Source organism: Rhea americana, unplaced genomic scaffold (genome assembly GCF_003343005.1).
Source record: "Rhea americana isolate MKP2758 unplaced genomic scaffold, rheAme1 scaffold_166, whole genome shotgun sequence".
In the NCBI taxonomy this organism is placed as follows: Eukaryota; Metazoa; Chordata; class Aves; order Rheiformes; family Rheidae; genus Rhea; species Rhea americana.
This window is the reverse complement of record NW_028185772.1, coordinates 849,569-864,457: the sequence shown is the minus strand read 5'-3', so window position 1 is coordinate 864,457 and position 14,889 is coordinate 849,569. Positions and strand designations below refer to the sequence as shown.

At 42.8% G+C, this 14,889-nt stretch overlaps 1 protein-coding gene across 1 annotated transcript in view; it reads left to right on the top strand.

Moving 5' to 3' along the window:
- Positions 1–14,889, top strand: part of KIF26B (kinesin family member 26B) — a 307,964-nt gene that overhangs the window by 276,997 nt on the left and 16,078 nt on the right. The window contains exons 11-12 of the mRNA XM_085300590.1: positions 3,429–3,591; positions 4,658–8,096. Of these exons, the coding sequence (XP_085156716.1) occupies positions 3,429–3,591; positions 4,658–8,096 (3,602 nt within the window). The remainder of the gene's footprint in view (positions 1–3,428; positions 3,592–4,657; positions 8,097–14,889) is intronic.

Below are 14,889 nucleotides of genomic sequence, written 5' to 3'. Positions count from 1 at the left end.
AGAATGCTGTGCTCACTCCAGCAGTACCACATCTGTCTTTTGGGGAAGTTTAATACCTTCTAGAGTTCCTTAGTAGCAGCTATTAAGAGCTATAAAATGGCCATATGGGTCCTCCAGGGGCTCCTGGAAGGTGGGATGGTGCAAGTATGGAGAAGCTAAGGGAACAGCATGGAACAGAGAGAACACGTCTCCATGTGGATGGCTGGTACATCACGGAGTACACTGGTCCTTCCTCCTTGTGGCTTTTTCCAAAGATGCAGCTTTGCGCAGTTATTTTGGGGTCCTATCTGTGTGGGATGTATGAATAGTATTTAGTAGTATTTTACTGTAGCCATGATGATCAGAGGAGCTAGGCAAGAAAAGAATTGTAAGCAGGGGTAATATATCTTACTAGATCAACTGATGCAGTTAGAAAAATTAGACAACTTTTAAGTACTGCAAAGGCTCAGAATGGGCTAGCTGATATATAAGCTCTGGAGTGTGAAGTGTGGCATCCTTCTGTCCTCTTTCACTGTTCTCTGTGTGTGATAGTTCAGCATTCATAACATGGGATGGTAAATTTCTTAAACTATAGAAGCATTAGTGGTTTGGACAAAAAGATATTTAAAAATGAAGATAGATATACAGAATGGAGTAATCAAGTTGCTCTGGATTGTTTTTTTGTTTATCTGCAGAATAGGAGTGGACCATTTGCATTCCTTGCAATCTCCCCTCCCCCTGTGCTAGAGAATTCATATAGAAATTCACTGCTAAAGAAGCTGATGTATTTGCCTCTGCTGCTGTGAGAAATGCTGTAACCTTTTGTATACAAGTCCCTGCTCAATAAAATTGGCAACATGCACCCAGGAGCAGCAGCCCTTCTTTGAGCTTCTTCACTATTTCCTGTCTTAGTTTATGTTGATCAGCAGAGGTCTTCCTTCTCAAAGCTCTTCCAGTACAGAACTTCTCTTTATAAAACTTGCTTTTTCACAGGAAATTTTGCTTTTGAAAATATCAGCTCACCTTCCATAATGAAACAATTCAGAGCTTTTATTTTTTTCAGGCAGAAATGCCATGTCAGCATTCAGAAGAACAAAGCATCTATTTTGTGTTTCACAAAGTCTGTCAAGCAAATTTCAGTGRGATATGTCCAAAATATTTTACTAATGATTTTACTTGCTCAGGATAGAGTGAGTTAAAAACTAGTAGTTACTAATCCATACATTTGTGTTACTATGTTCTCTTTGATATTTTTTCTTTCCCTTAAAAGTTACTAAGCTCTATTAGAAGAGATTGGTGAACCATGAACAGGTGAACATGTCTTATGACAATGATGTCAAGAATTGACCAAAACCCGTAACTAGCAAATTTCATTCTCTTTATTCAAGTTTTCAGTGTACCATAGTGACAGGAGGCTAGTTATTTTATCTGAGTGTAAAGCAAAGTTGATGGTCAAGATACAGACAATGTTGAATGAGCAAACTGTGAAATTAGAAACTGGTGTTGGTTAGGCTTTTTTCCTGGATTTCAGACTTTAATCCCAAAGATACTTGCCCTTCAGTTTCTATCAGATTTATGTCAGAGGATCATTTGAATAACAGAATTTCCTCTGTATCATCATTCTTCTTGCAAGTGTGTATTTCAGTACAAGGCAGATGGCACAGATTATTTTATATTCATAATGCATATATCTGAAGGAGAGCCACGCCACAGTTTGCTGATGTTGGCTGCCTGGGTTATGTATTCCCTGGAGCCCTACATGTTTCGAATGTATTCTTTTACCCTTTTCCCTGTTGTCTCATGTTTTGCTATGATAGAAGCACTAGCAAATGAAAGGCTTGTTATTGATTTCTTTGCAGATGTTAATAATTTCCATGTAACTCTGCATTGGAGTGGCAGTAACTGATGTACAAAATTTGACATTTTAATTATTCTTTGATGGGAGGGGGCCACTAAACTGTGATACAGCAGCCTATTAACTCTGGATCTGTGGATTCAAAGCAGCTTTAGGTTTAAATTGAAATGAGTGAGGTTGTCTCAGGGTAGTTTTTATGGATGTTTGTTTGCTTCTCAAAGCTAGCAGACAGTCTTCAGTGTGTCCAGAGCAGAAGAAAGCTGAAATTCTGAAAGAGAGAATGTTTCCCCATCAGTATTTCTAGCTTAGCTTAAACTACACGTACTGTAAATTCCAGGAGAAGCACAACTTATAAGCTACCCCCCTCATCTCATTGCGGGATGCATCCAAAATGCTGTTGTTTACTCAGTCGAAGGGAGAGGTTCAAGAATTCTGGTGTTTGTCTGTCACTCCCATCCSGTAGACACAGGTTCAGTTCACGGAAGTTGGAGCTTTATGAAAAATTTCCATGAGTTGGGACTATTACATGGATATCTTAGCACAGACACATGTGGTCGTTGGCAAATACTGAACTGTGAGCCTCCAAAATCTGATCTTACTTCAACTGAAGGTGTTGCCAAGACTGAAAGCATAAATTCCTGTCATTAGAAGAGTGAATGCAATTCCTTTAGCTATAAGTAAATATCAGGCTATTGCTCTCTTGTTTTCAGCCATATATAATTTTATCAACATCCTTTAATGTCCGAGCCTTCTTCAAGAGGACTCTATTTCCCAAATAACAAGCCACTCAACRTATACGTCAGAGCTAATGATTCCTTTAAAAACTATGTTGTGCATTTCTAACTACTGGATTAAGATGACCACAACAGAAGTGATGTATATGCATCATTAGTCTGTTAAAATTGTCATGCTTTACAATTACTATTCTTAGTCCCACCACAGCCACCCCCACCGTAATGCATCAGCATTTCAACAGCTATCCTATTCTGAACAACAGAGTAAATGGCAAGAATACAAAAAACGTTTCCTGTCTTAGTGGAAAAAAAGATGTAATATGAAAGAATAATGATGTGAAATCTTAAGACTTGGTTGTTTTGTTTTTCATCACTATCATCCAAGATTAATTCCAGTGGCTTAACTAGTGCTAAACACCTAGGTAAGCAAGAAAAAAAATTGGATCCTCTAATTAGCCCAATACACTTTTGTCCTCCAGAGCTAGACCAGAGTTTGCTTGTACACTGTTTACTTTGAACAGAAAGAAAAAGGACAGCAGTTTGCTGATTGATGCAGTGTTTCTTAACAGTTAGTCTCAAATGCTGGTCTGTGCATCTGTATTCACAGTGGTAATAGCGCTAAAGGAGTGAACTCAGAAGAGGACAGAGAGAGGGACCTGGGAAAAGAAAAGAAGTTTAAATTGTAAGTCAGGGTCTTTCAGCTTGCTCAGCTGCAGACACAACATGCAAACCTGAGGAATGAAACTAATTAGGATTCCATTAAAAAGAGGGAAAAAATCTTGCTGAGACCCAAGTCACATCACAATCGTCAAAGTGAAACCTCGCTCACTAATGTAGCCTTAATTCATTTTATTTTGCAGAGACAGCAAGCTCACCATGTTGCTTCGGGAATCCTTGGGGAATATGAACTGCCGCACCACAATGATAGCTCACATTTCAGCTGCTGCGGGGAACTATGCTGAGACGCTGTCCACCATCCAGATTGCATCAAGGGTCCTCAGGATGAAGAAAAAGAAAACTAAGGTAAGACAGTGTATAAGTCCCTTCTTGTAAAGGTGAAGGAGGGAGGGAGAGGGACCCTGAAGAATCTTTAATGAGGTAGAGCAGCATATAACAAAATCAATAATTATAATTTCAAAGTGAATGGATTGTATATATCCTGTCCTAGACTCAGAGCACATAGCAGAGACTAAGGAGATAAAAGCTTCAGCTTCAGATAYGGAAGAGTGAGTTTTAGCGTATCTGTTGTATCAGGTTTGCAAGCTGACCTCATTTAGTGATATGGCTGTCAGAGAGCATTTTATTTTCAGTTATGTTCTTAATGCTCATGAAATAGTAAGAGTTAAAGGAAATTGGGATTAATGAAGAATTAAATTCTCTCTGTTTCTCAGAGAAAGCAGGAGCAAAATAAATGCAATGCAGTGTGTCCTTTGCAGGCACTCTTGCCTCTTTTATTCCCGCTGCTTATACATATGGGTGATAGATTTTCCAAAGAGTAGTGGCAGGCTCTACATTTGTAGAATCCTAGTTGCTTCTGTGTAGCTTATGTTATAAACTGGGTACAACTAGTGAATTTTTATGTGTTCAGTTCAAACTRATCGCCTGTGGATTGACCAAAACTTTTAATAGAGACAAGTGAAGGGATTCAGTCTACACAGCATCACAGCAATGTATCTACAGAGAACTGTGTGCGTATATACAATTCCACTCACTGGTAGCATGATCAGAAGGGGACTATATTTATTTTTCTCTGCCTTATTTATTTATAAGTTTTCTTGTTTCTCTTCACACACATGCACTCAAAAAATCAGCAGCACTTTTGACAGATGTCTGATTTCTTTGTTCAGACTTGATTAAGGGACAGATACTGATCCATTTATTCAGTACTTCTTTTGGAAGTCTTATGACTTAGAGTGGGGCACTGAGGACTGGAGCATTGGTTTGTATTTTGAACACTGTTGTGTGCTTTCTGTAAGGCTGTGGGTAGGGAACTTCAGATATAATTGTGACTCTTTTGCACATGTGCCTCAAGCAAGGTGCCATTTGAAATGCTAAAATATCATAGTTCTGTCTCTCTCTCATATTACAGTACACATCCAGTTCTTCCGGAGGAGAGAGCTCTTGTGAGGAAGGCAGGATGCGGAGGCCAACCCAACTGAGGCCTTTCCATTCTAGAAACACTGTTGACCCAGAGTTCCCGATTTTGCATCTATCAAGTGATCCTGATTATTCATCCAGCAGTGAACAGTCATGTGACACAGTGATTTATGTTGGCCCTAATGGCACTGCCCTTTCTGATAAGGAACTGACAGATAATGAGGGTCCCCCTGACTTTGTTCCCATAGTTCCTGCACTGCAGAAAACCAAAAATGAGGGCAAGTTAGAAGAAGTTTGTGAATCAGGGCCCAGCACATCTGAAAGAGACTGCCTGAAGTGCAACACCTTTGCAGAGCTCCAGGAGAGGCTGGATTGCATAGATGGCAGTGAAGAGACTGACAAATTTCCCTTTGAAGAGATGCCTGCTCAATTTAGCTCAGACCAGATGTCTAAGTGCTCTGTCTCAAGCCAATTGGCAGAGCTTAGCCACTTTCCAGAGTCAGATAAGGAAGATACYRTGCCAGAATGTCAGCGTCCTGAGAGAGAAGCCAAGGAAAATATAAATGCAACACCCAGCAAAMCAAAGAGGATTCACTCACCTGTTCCTTYTGGAGCTCTCACTAACATTTCAACTCCTTCTTCTCCAAGGAGTGTAACAGGCAGCTCTAGTAAAGAGCTTGGCTCTTCCCAGTTAGCACATAGCACAAGCTTGCAGAGTAGCAGAGAAGGTCTCAACACTTGTGGCTTTGTGGAAGGCAAACCTAGGCCAATGGGTTCGCCTCGTCTTGGCATTGCAAGCCTCTCCAAGACATCTGAGTACAAGCCACCAACTTCTCCTTCCCAGAGATGCAAGGTCTATACACAGAAAGGAGTTCTGCCCAGCTCTACTCCCCCACCAACTCCCTTGAGTAAGGATGCTGGGATGAGGTCTAGTGAGTCTTCACTGCAGCCAGAAATCCGGACCCCTCCTGTAGGAATGAGCCCACAAATCATGAAGAAGTCAGTGTCCTCCAGCAATGAGGAATTTGAAGATACCATTCTTGATGAAGATCAGCAACAAGACATTTCACCAGAATCCAAAAAGGAGATTTTAAGCACCACCATGGTGACTGTGCAGCAGCCACTAGAGCTGAATGGAGAGGATGAGCTGGTGTTCACCCTCGTAGAAGAACTAACCATTAGTGGGGTCCTTGACAATGGGCGCCCAACCAGTATCATCAGTTTTAACAGTGACTGTTCTGTGCAGGCTTTAGCCTCTGGGTCTAGGCCAGTCAGTATTATCAGCAGCATCAGTGAAGATCTTGAATGTTACTCCAGTGCAGCTCCTGTGTCTGAGGTCAGTATCACACAGTTCCTTCCACTTCCAAAACTGGGACTGGATGAAAAATCCCAGGATGATGGCAGCAGGCGCTCATCCATTAGCTCATGGTTGAGTGAAATGAGCACAGGGAGCGATGGTGAACAGTCATGCCACAGTTTCATAGCCCAGGCATGCTATGGTCATGGGGAAGCAATGGCAGAGCCCCCTATCTCTGAGTTTGCAAGCACCATACAAAGTGCTAGCATGATTTGCGTAAATGACAAACAGAAGCCAGTGACTGACAACATGCTCATATTGTCAGAAATGGGGGAGGAAGCTTTCAGCAAAATGCCACCGATCAAAGGCTGTAAAATATCAGCGCTAGGGAAAACGACTGTCACAATCAAAAACACTGCAAGCCTCAGCAGCTGTGAAGGCTACATCCCAATGAAGACAAACATTACTGTTTATCCCTGTATTGCTGTTAATCCCTTTAAAGCACAAGACGCTGATGACACTGTATCAGCAGTGGCTACAGACCCAAAAGTTGCTCATCCCCATGAAGTGAAAGAATCCAGTGCTAAAAAGGATATCAAATTTGAAGACCCTTGGCTAAAGAGAGAAGAAGATACAAAAAAGGACAGTTCTGGGAGCAGTGATGGGCCAAAGCCTGACATGGCCACAGTTTCAGCCATGCCTGAGCACAGCACAAAGCAGACCTCAACAGACAGGTTTAGCAGCAGCAGCAGTGGGGACACCTCTATCTCCCCCGGTTCTGACAGTCTGAAGAGGATTGTGGATGGATGTGAGATGGCAACTTCTGGCTCTGCAACCCAAAGCCCTGTTCATTCCACTGACAACTTGAAGAACAGCAGTCTCCCTCGAGGGCTCCCGAAGGCAAGCAAGCTGGAGGAGCCTGAAGGTGTTCTCCATCCTACTGCCACTGACAACAGTGGCATCAGCTCTCCTGCCCTTCACCAGTTTTCTAAGGCTAGCCTAGACAAAAAAATGGCCTCTCCCAAGCACTGTGTTCTCACTCGTCCTAAAGGGACCCCTCCTCTGCCTCCGGTGAGAAAGTCAAGTTTGGATCAGAAGAACAGAGCRAGCCCCCAGCACAGCGCTGCCAGCAGCACCACCAGCAGTCCCTCCAGCCAGCCTGTGTCTTTCCTGGCGAGCTTTCCTGATGAGCTGAATGGAAAACAGAAGGGCACTGGCATTGACAGCAGCAGCAGCAACACCAGCAGCAGCAAGTTATTCAGTGCCAAACTCGAGCAGCTTGCCAGCAGGACCAACTCCCTTGGGAGGTCCACAGGAAGCCACTATGAGTGTTTGTCACTGGAAAGAGCAGAAAGCCTATCTTCTGTGAGCTCCAAAATGAGCCCTGGCAAAGACACCACTATGCCTAGGGCTGGAAGGAGCCTCAGCCGCAGTGTCATGTCCTCACCAACTAACTCAGGCCTGTCTCAGTCTGCAGGTGCCTCCCCAAAAGCCAGCCAGTCTAAGATCTCTGCTGTCAGCAAGCTCCTATTGGCAAGTCCCAAAGCCCGAAGTCTGTCTGCCTCTGCCACCAAAACACTAAGCTTTTCCACCAAGTCTCTGCCTCAGTCCGTAGGGCAGAGTTCCAGTTTGCCTCCAAGTGGGAAGAACATGTCCTGGTCAACACAATCCCTCAGCAGAAACCGAGGCTCCAGTCTTGCTTCCAAACTGCCTCTTCGAGCTGTCAATGGACGAATTTCAGAACTGCTGCAAGGGAGCGCAAGTGCTAGAGGTTTACAGCTACGTGGAAACTCCGAGGCAGATGAGCGTGGAGGACTTCATGGAGAGGAGAAACCAGCTGTTCACATGCTACCTTCACCTTACAGCAAGATCACCCCTCCTCGGAAACCTCACCGCTGTAGCAGTGGTCATGGGAGTGACAACAGCAGTGTCCTGAGTGGTGAGCTGCCCCCTGCCATGGGGAAAACAGCCCTTTTCTACCACAGCGGAGGAAGCAGTGGCTATGAGAGCATGATAAGGGACAGTGAAGCAACAGGGAGTGCCTCTTCAGCACAAGACTCTATGAGTGAGAATAGCAGCTCTGCTAGCGGGAGGTGCCGAAGTCTTAAAAATCCAAAGAAGCGATCAAATGCAGGTAAGCTTGTGGTGATATGAAACAGGAATACAGATCAAAGGGGCTAACTACTTCCTGAGTGGGAGGGTAGCCCTAAAGAGTTAATTCAGTGTGAAACATATCCAGTAGCAGAGATATGAGGCCAGGGTAAGTGTCCTAAGCTCTGAGTTACTTCAGTTTGTCCACAGCATGCACCAATCCTGTATGGGTTTGCATTGTCTTTGCAGTGGAGTCCCTACTTGAACCATTTCACTTAGGTTTATTTCACATTAACAGAACATTAATCCATAAAGCTGGTTAATGTTGGCAATGACAGCTACTTTCAGGTATTTGTTTATGCAAATATTCTTCTGATTTAATTCCAGAAAGATGCTTTTGTGAGACAGTGGAATGTAATTGGTATGATTAAGCACTATGGGCACAGACTCCCTTTTAGGTATGCATGCATTTTTTTTTAGAGGAATTGCTCCTCAGATAGCTCCCTTCCAATCTAAACTTTTTAATGGTGACTGGCAAGAAAAAGAAGGATGATTTTGTGTGTTCTGGAAAAGGAAGACAGAACTAACCACACAGAGTGCATTTCTGGGAGTGTACCACCAGTACGTACCAGATTATGTCTTGTGGAAAAGCTGCCCATATGATGGGCTTTGCCCATGGGACATTTACTTTTTTTGGATGCTATARTGAAACCTGGGTGTCTTGCTTTCTAACTGCCTTAGTAGTGAGAAGGTTAAGGCATCCAGTAACAGTCCTTGAGAGATGTTCATCTACAGTAGAAAAGTGACTCTGAAAGGGTTGCATTCCTTACATGTGGCTTAGAAAAAAAAGCTTAGTTAGTCATACTCTCTTGTGACAGTCTGTAGTTGGCCAATTTCAACAAAATTTGACCCAGAAATAGATGCAAAATTTTAATAAGTTCTGTGAAATAAAGGCAGCTCTGCAGCAGAGAGAACAGAGAGGAAAACTGCAACATAGATCTACTTATTATTTATTTTTCCTTATTACTTATTTTTCACTTTACTTACTACTTATTTAGTTTACTTATTAGGCATTAGAGAACGCCTTCCCCAAGGAAGACACATATAAAACTAGTTGTTTCATTTTACTTCTCTCTACTGTGATACCACATTGGGGCTTGGACCTCACTGTGTGTGAGGAAAATACAATCTTTGTATTGCAATTATGGAAGAGCTTCAAATCTATCTGTTGTTCTTTATACCAGGGTTTTCTTTTGACTTACAAACTTTGACCCTCTATAGTCCCTCTATAGGACTGAATGTTGTGTCAGCACCTGTGAAGAAGGGAGTTATGAAGAGAGGACCACTGGAGACTCAGGTTTCTGGTCACTCTTACAACAGTCTGGAGGACAAAGCTGGGGAGAAGAGGTTTTCCCTTGGGCTAGAGAGCCTTTGATCCTATCCGGCGTCGTGCTGACGCTGGGTTGTGCCATGCTGGTACATGAAGGTAGAGAGTGATGAGGCAAGCGGGATGCTTTCCTTAGCGAGGAAAATGTGGAGTGTGAGCTTTGCCATCTTCTTATTGCTGTGTAAAATCTGACATGAATTCCTTGTCTTTTTCACCAAACTATGTCATTTTGAGCCAGTGTTTTCTCTGGCTTTTGGCTGCCAAATTGGCTGCCTTTTTAGATTTCTTGCTTCTCCTTGGTTAGCAGTGTTGCAGGTATCTAGGAGTTGTTGGATTTGACTCTCTGAGGTGGCAGGTTTCTAATGGGGCACCTGTGTCCCTGGGAGTTGCCGGCCCAGGTAGCCTCAGCATAGCCTGCCATGTTGACCTCCCTCAAGGATTTTTGCAATGCTTGTCTCTTAACTCAGCCTGTCACCTGACATAGATATGGAGAGAGTGTGTGTGTTATTTTTGACATTTTACTTTTGTGAGTGGTTCCTTAAATCTTTGCTACAAGTAATTCCTGTATTTTTATGAATGAGTTTTATATGCCTTTAAATATCAGTACAACCAGGGATTTTACACGAATTTAAAAAAACTGTCTTTACTACCTTCAGTATCTTTAGCATCAAACCACTACCCAGGAATTAATAAGCCTTCACTTTCTCATAACCCAGTTCCTGTCTGCATTTCGGCTTGTAGCAGTGAAATCATAATTCTGTTTTGATGTGTTTGATAATAGTATAATTTTTCACATGTCAGCAGATTTGTGATGGCATAAAACCAGGATTATGACTTCAGTGCAGGATAATGTGAAGGAGGAGCTGAGATATAAGGGAGAATGTAGTTGTTCACAAATGTATTTTTACTGCATAATAAATAGAAAAATATTATGGTTTGGTATTTGCATGTTCTCCAATGCCTTCTTTCTATATGCTTGTTCTAGTCTGAATAATCTCTCCTACGGAACGGTTTATAATGAAAAATAAACCATACAAAGGTTCTGAGCTCTTAAAAGATGGATATTATTTTAATATGGGATGTCAAGAGCATTGGACCTTTCCTGATTTGTGTTCATAGATCCACTGTGCTGTAATGGATATGGCACTATAGATATGCTCATTTCAGGTCAAGCAACCTTGTCCACTTTATTTATGATTATTATTAACAGAAATGCTAGCTGTCAGCCACGATCAACATGAATCAGCCCAAGGCCCCTTTAAGAGAAGCTATAAAGAGTCTTTAAGAGAATCACCAGCAGCCCTGTCAGATTTCACAATTACTTTTGAAGTTCTGACACATTGGAGAGACGTAATTTTTTTCTTGAGATTAAGATCTTGTCTTTCAATGCTGTTAAGTGCATTATTTGTACGTGTAGGTGCTTCTGCACTCATCATACACTGAGCATCAGACCTGCATTGACAGCTTTTGAAAGATAAAGCGAGTTCATATTCATCAGTGTTAGCCTTGGGTTAAATTTTGGGCTCTACATGGGTACATGCGCACTTYGCAGACAGCCCAGTATTCTGTGTACAAAATTAAAAAGAAAAAAAATCAGGAAAATTATTTTCCCCTTACCTACTGAAAAATCATGTTTACATCATGAACCACATAAGCCTTCTCCCTACTGCTAACCTATTAGTTTAATAAATATTCCAATCTTTCTAGCATTTAACATTGGTCCTATAACATAATGTCAGCATATATTGTTCCAGAGTGGCTGCTTATGGCAGAAACAAAACTATTTAGCCCTGATCTACAGCTGTACATTTCAAAGCTTTGTACACCTGCTCTTTAGTCCACCGTGTGGTGTAAATAGTATTATAGACCCCATTTCRTAGGTGGAAAAATCAAGGCAGAGGGCTTTACTTACTTGCCCAAAGCCTATAATCAAGTGAGAGCCAGATCCAGGATTAAGTGCAGACACCCTTGACTCCTAACCTCAGCCTCAGCTGGCTCAGCCACACATCCGCTCTTGCCCTTGCCCAGCAGCAGGGCAGGCTYTCCCCCCTGGCCTCTGCCCCTGGCACCCACGCAAGCTTGCCTTCTCTGCGTCCTTCGCTCATGCCATCACCCTTTTCCCTGTAAGCAGGAATTGGCACCTCAACCATTTGCCTGACTTTCAGTCTAGTCCCCTCTCTTTCTGGTAGGCAGTACTGGCTTGAAGACGACTCTGAAGTATTAGGGCTCAGTTTGTACAGTAATCACTAGCATTGATTATATATTATTTTTTAATACCTCAGAGATTTCAAGTGCAATGCCCTAGCGCTGCTCCGTGGAAAGTCAATGACAAGCAAGCTTTTATAACACGTACTCTTCTGTGTGACCGGGAAAAGCATTCAGGCTTAACTCCATTTAAACAAAGCCCTATTGGTATTCTGGGAACACAACAGGTATGAGAGATGCAGGCAAGGTGGCAGATTAGGACTTGCAAGATCTGTGTTGTATTCTCAGTTGTGCTGCAGGCTTGCTGTATCACCTTGGGCTACTCATGTGATTTCTGTGTTCCCTGGTTGCCAGCTCATAAAACTAGATAATAGTATTGGGAAAAAGGAAAAAAACAGTGGGCTCCTTAGATGAGCAGTGTTACATATTGGTTTACTGCTCTTCTGCTCTGTTTGGTAGCATTTTTCCTTGGTCTAGTATGGGTGTACATGGTATTAATTAAATTAATTCTTAGTGCAAAATCTAACTGAATGATTTCAGAGGTACGGCTTTACTGCTCGATCCAGGTGCGGGAGCCTGTCAGCTGCGAGCTGAGAACAAGAGACCAGACCAGTCTCTAATTATGTTTACCCAGTAAAGCCAGGCACTGTTTGCATTCCCGTATAGTGTGCATGAATGCCTTGTTTCTACCTTTTAACCCCGTCTCTTACATACGTTGGTTATTGGTTCCTGCCCCTGTGATGTTTTATAACTGTCGGAGCCTGTGCACAGACATAACGCAGCAGTGACTGCTGCTGCCCGCCTGCCCGTGGTGTGCGCCGGGCTGGCTCACAGCGGGAGAGACCAAGGACTCAGGCAGTTCAGCCTTCCTCAACGCTGAATATCAGTGAGCACTGGAAAACAAAAATCTAAGGGATGATGTTGATAGCAGTGCCTCATTCAAACTCGTATAAGCTGGGAGAAAGTCATGGTTTCAAAATGCAGACTGCCTGAGCTTTAAACCTGTGCCCTGAGCTGAAGCTGTTCTTTGCCAGCGTATATGGGACCTTGCCCCTACCGATCCAAGATGTGACATGTGTGTGTGTGTGTGTACACGCACACTCGTGTGCAAGCTTAAATCTTCTTGTCACAGAGAACCTGTCTGGCTATAGATAATTACAGTTTCTTGCTGCAGCATTTTTGCAATAAAGTTCGTGACTCCTTGTGGTTCTTCTTCAGTGCCGAGTTTCACCACCGAAGTAGGGCAGACTGCTGCATGATTTTAAACACCTCCATGAAAAGACAGACTGTTAAGACATGACAAAAATTATCTACAATTAGAGTCCCTTTCYTGTCTTAGCACTGTACTAGGTTTCACTGGTGTTTCACTGGTGTCACGGCCTTGAAGGTGGAGATTTAGAGGTTCCTGAAAAGCCCTGAAAACTCCCTATTCAAACACATTTGCTCTCTCAGAACACTTAGTCCAGGCTTTGGAAACAGTAGAAAAAGCCAGAGGCTGGACCACCTGTGGATCATAAATTATGAGAGTCCATCTCTAACCAATATTACGCAGCATCACATTTTGAAACATGACCAAAATGATAATGATGAAACAAAGCATGAGCAAAAAGAGCCTGAGCTCTGCCTGTTGAATTCAAGTGAAAAGGAATTTGATTCATGTGAGGACTGCATAAGGCATAATGTAGGGAACTAAAAATGGTTCTTTGTATCACAAGACCATAGGGCATCACCAACCTTTATACTTTACTTGCAAGTGACATTGATACTAACAGAGATACTAATTGATTTCCTGCATTGTAGCTTTAGTGTGAGTAAGGATGTTCAAAATTATGGAGAAAAATGCTCTTTGCATGCAGGTGAACCCTCTATGCATGTGACTGCTGACTGGACACCCTGTGAGTAGCAGAGGGAGGAGAAGTGTGGGCTTTGGCTACAWTTTTTTTTTTCATTAAAACAACAGCATTGATTTTCCCAGGTCAAAGCCAGGCCATTTCATGCAGCAAATCTGTGTTGAAAGGGATCAGAGTAATCATTTTTTACACGCTTGACTACTGCATGCCAGCACTGAGCTTTCAGCCACATGAACATAGGAATGATTTAATAGAGGAAATGGCAGCAGGCTATTGTGCACAGTGAAGGCTCCATGTAACATGCATGATTGAGCTGCACACCATTAGGCTGGGTGTAAATAAAACCTGGTGTCTACACTGGTGTAGAGTTAGCTCACTGGAATGTCTCTACCACCATCCTATTGGGAGCTAATGCTCTTGCTGCAGAATCCCCTGCACCCTCCAACCTGTACTTTTACTGGCATCTGTTAGTCAAGAGTCCATCTATTGCAGTGCAGTAGTAACAGTAAACAACTCCTTACAAAATAACACCACAAAACTGACAAATACCCATTAAACCAAAATGCAGCCCGAAGTGAGATRAATACTTAGAAGAGACTCTGCTCCATTTTTGCTAGGGATTGTAGGTGCTGAAAGCTCAGCACCTGTTATGTGCATCTTCCCTGGATCTTCTCCTAGATTGCTTGTCAAGCTGCCACACTGCAGGAGGGCTGCTTCCTGATCTGGCTTCAGCAAAGCTGATTCACTGGCTCTAAACTGCCCTGCAAAGCTCCTTTTATAATAAGAGAGTAATTTAGGAGATATGGTTAGGAGAGGGGCAGRACGGGGAGAAAGCATTGCAAGAGGGCAGCACCTCCGGATGCTCAGAGTTCCCTGAGTTTACACCAGTATAGAAGCAATATATCTTTTGTAGGCATGACCAGAAGATTGTAAACAGGGGTTGCTTTAGTCCTACATACAGCTAGCAGTTATTTCTAGCCTCAAATGCCCATGTACTGCTTATTGATTCATAAAGGCAGGATTGCATGTAAGTCAATATGGAATATGGTCTGAAATATTTTACAGTAAGGTGGACATAGAAGGTTGTCTTTTGAATTATGAAGCCTGTCACAGTTCCCTATGCCAAGTGTTCAGGTGCAACATGCTCCTTCCTAAGTAATCTGAGTTGCCAGGATGAACAAATGCTTTTTAGATGTTCTGGTAATACTCCTGGAGTTTGGAGTACTGACCTCAAGATGGGCACCCTGAGTGCTTTTCATGAAATCTTTAGACCTTCAGGAGGACCTTCCACTTAAAAGCAGTGACAATACCTTGATAAACTGGGAGGAGAGCTTAGCATTGTGTGGGTACCACAAAAATCCAAGGAGGAGTGAACAGCTATGTGCTCTGCACTG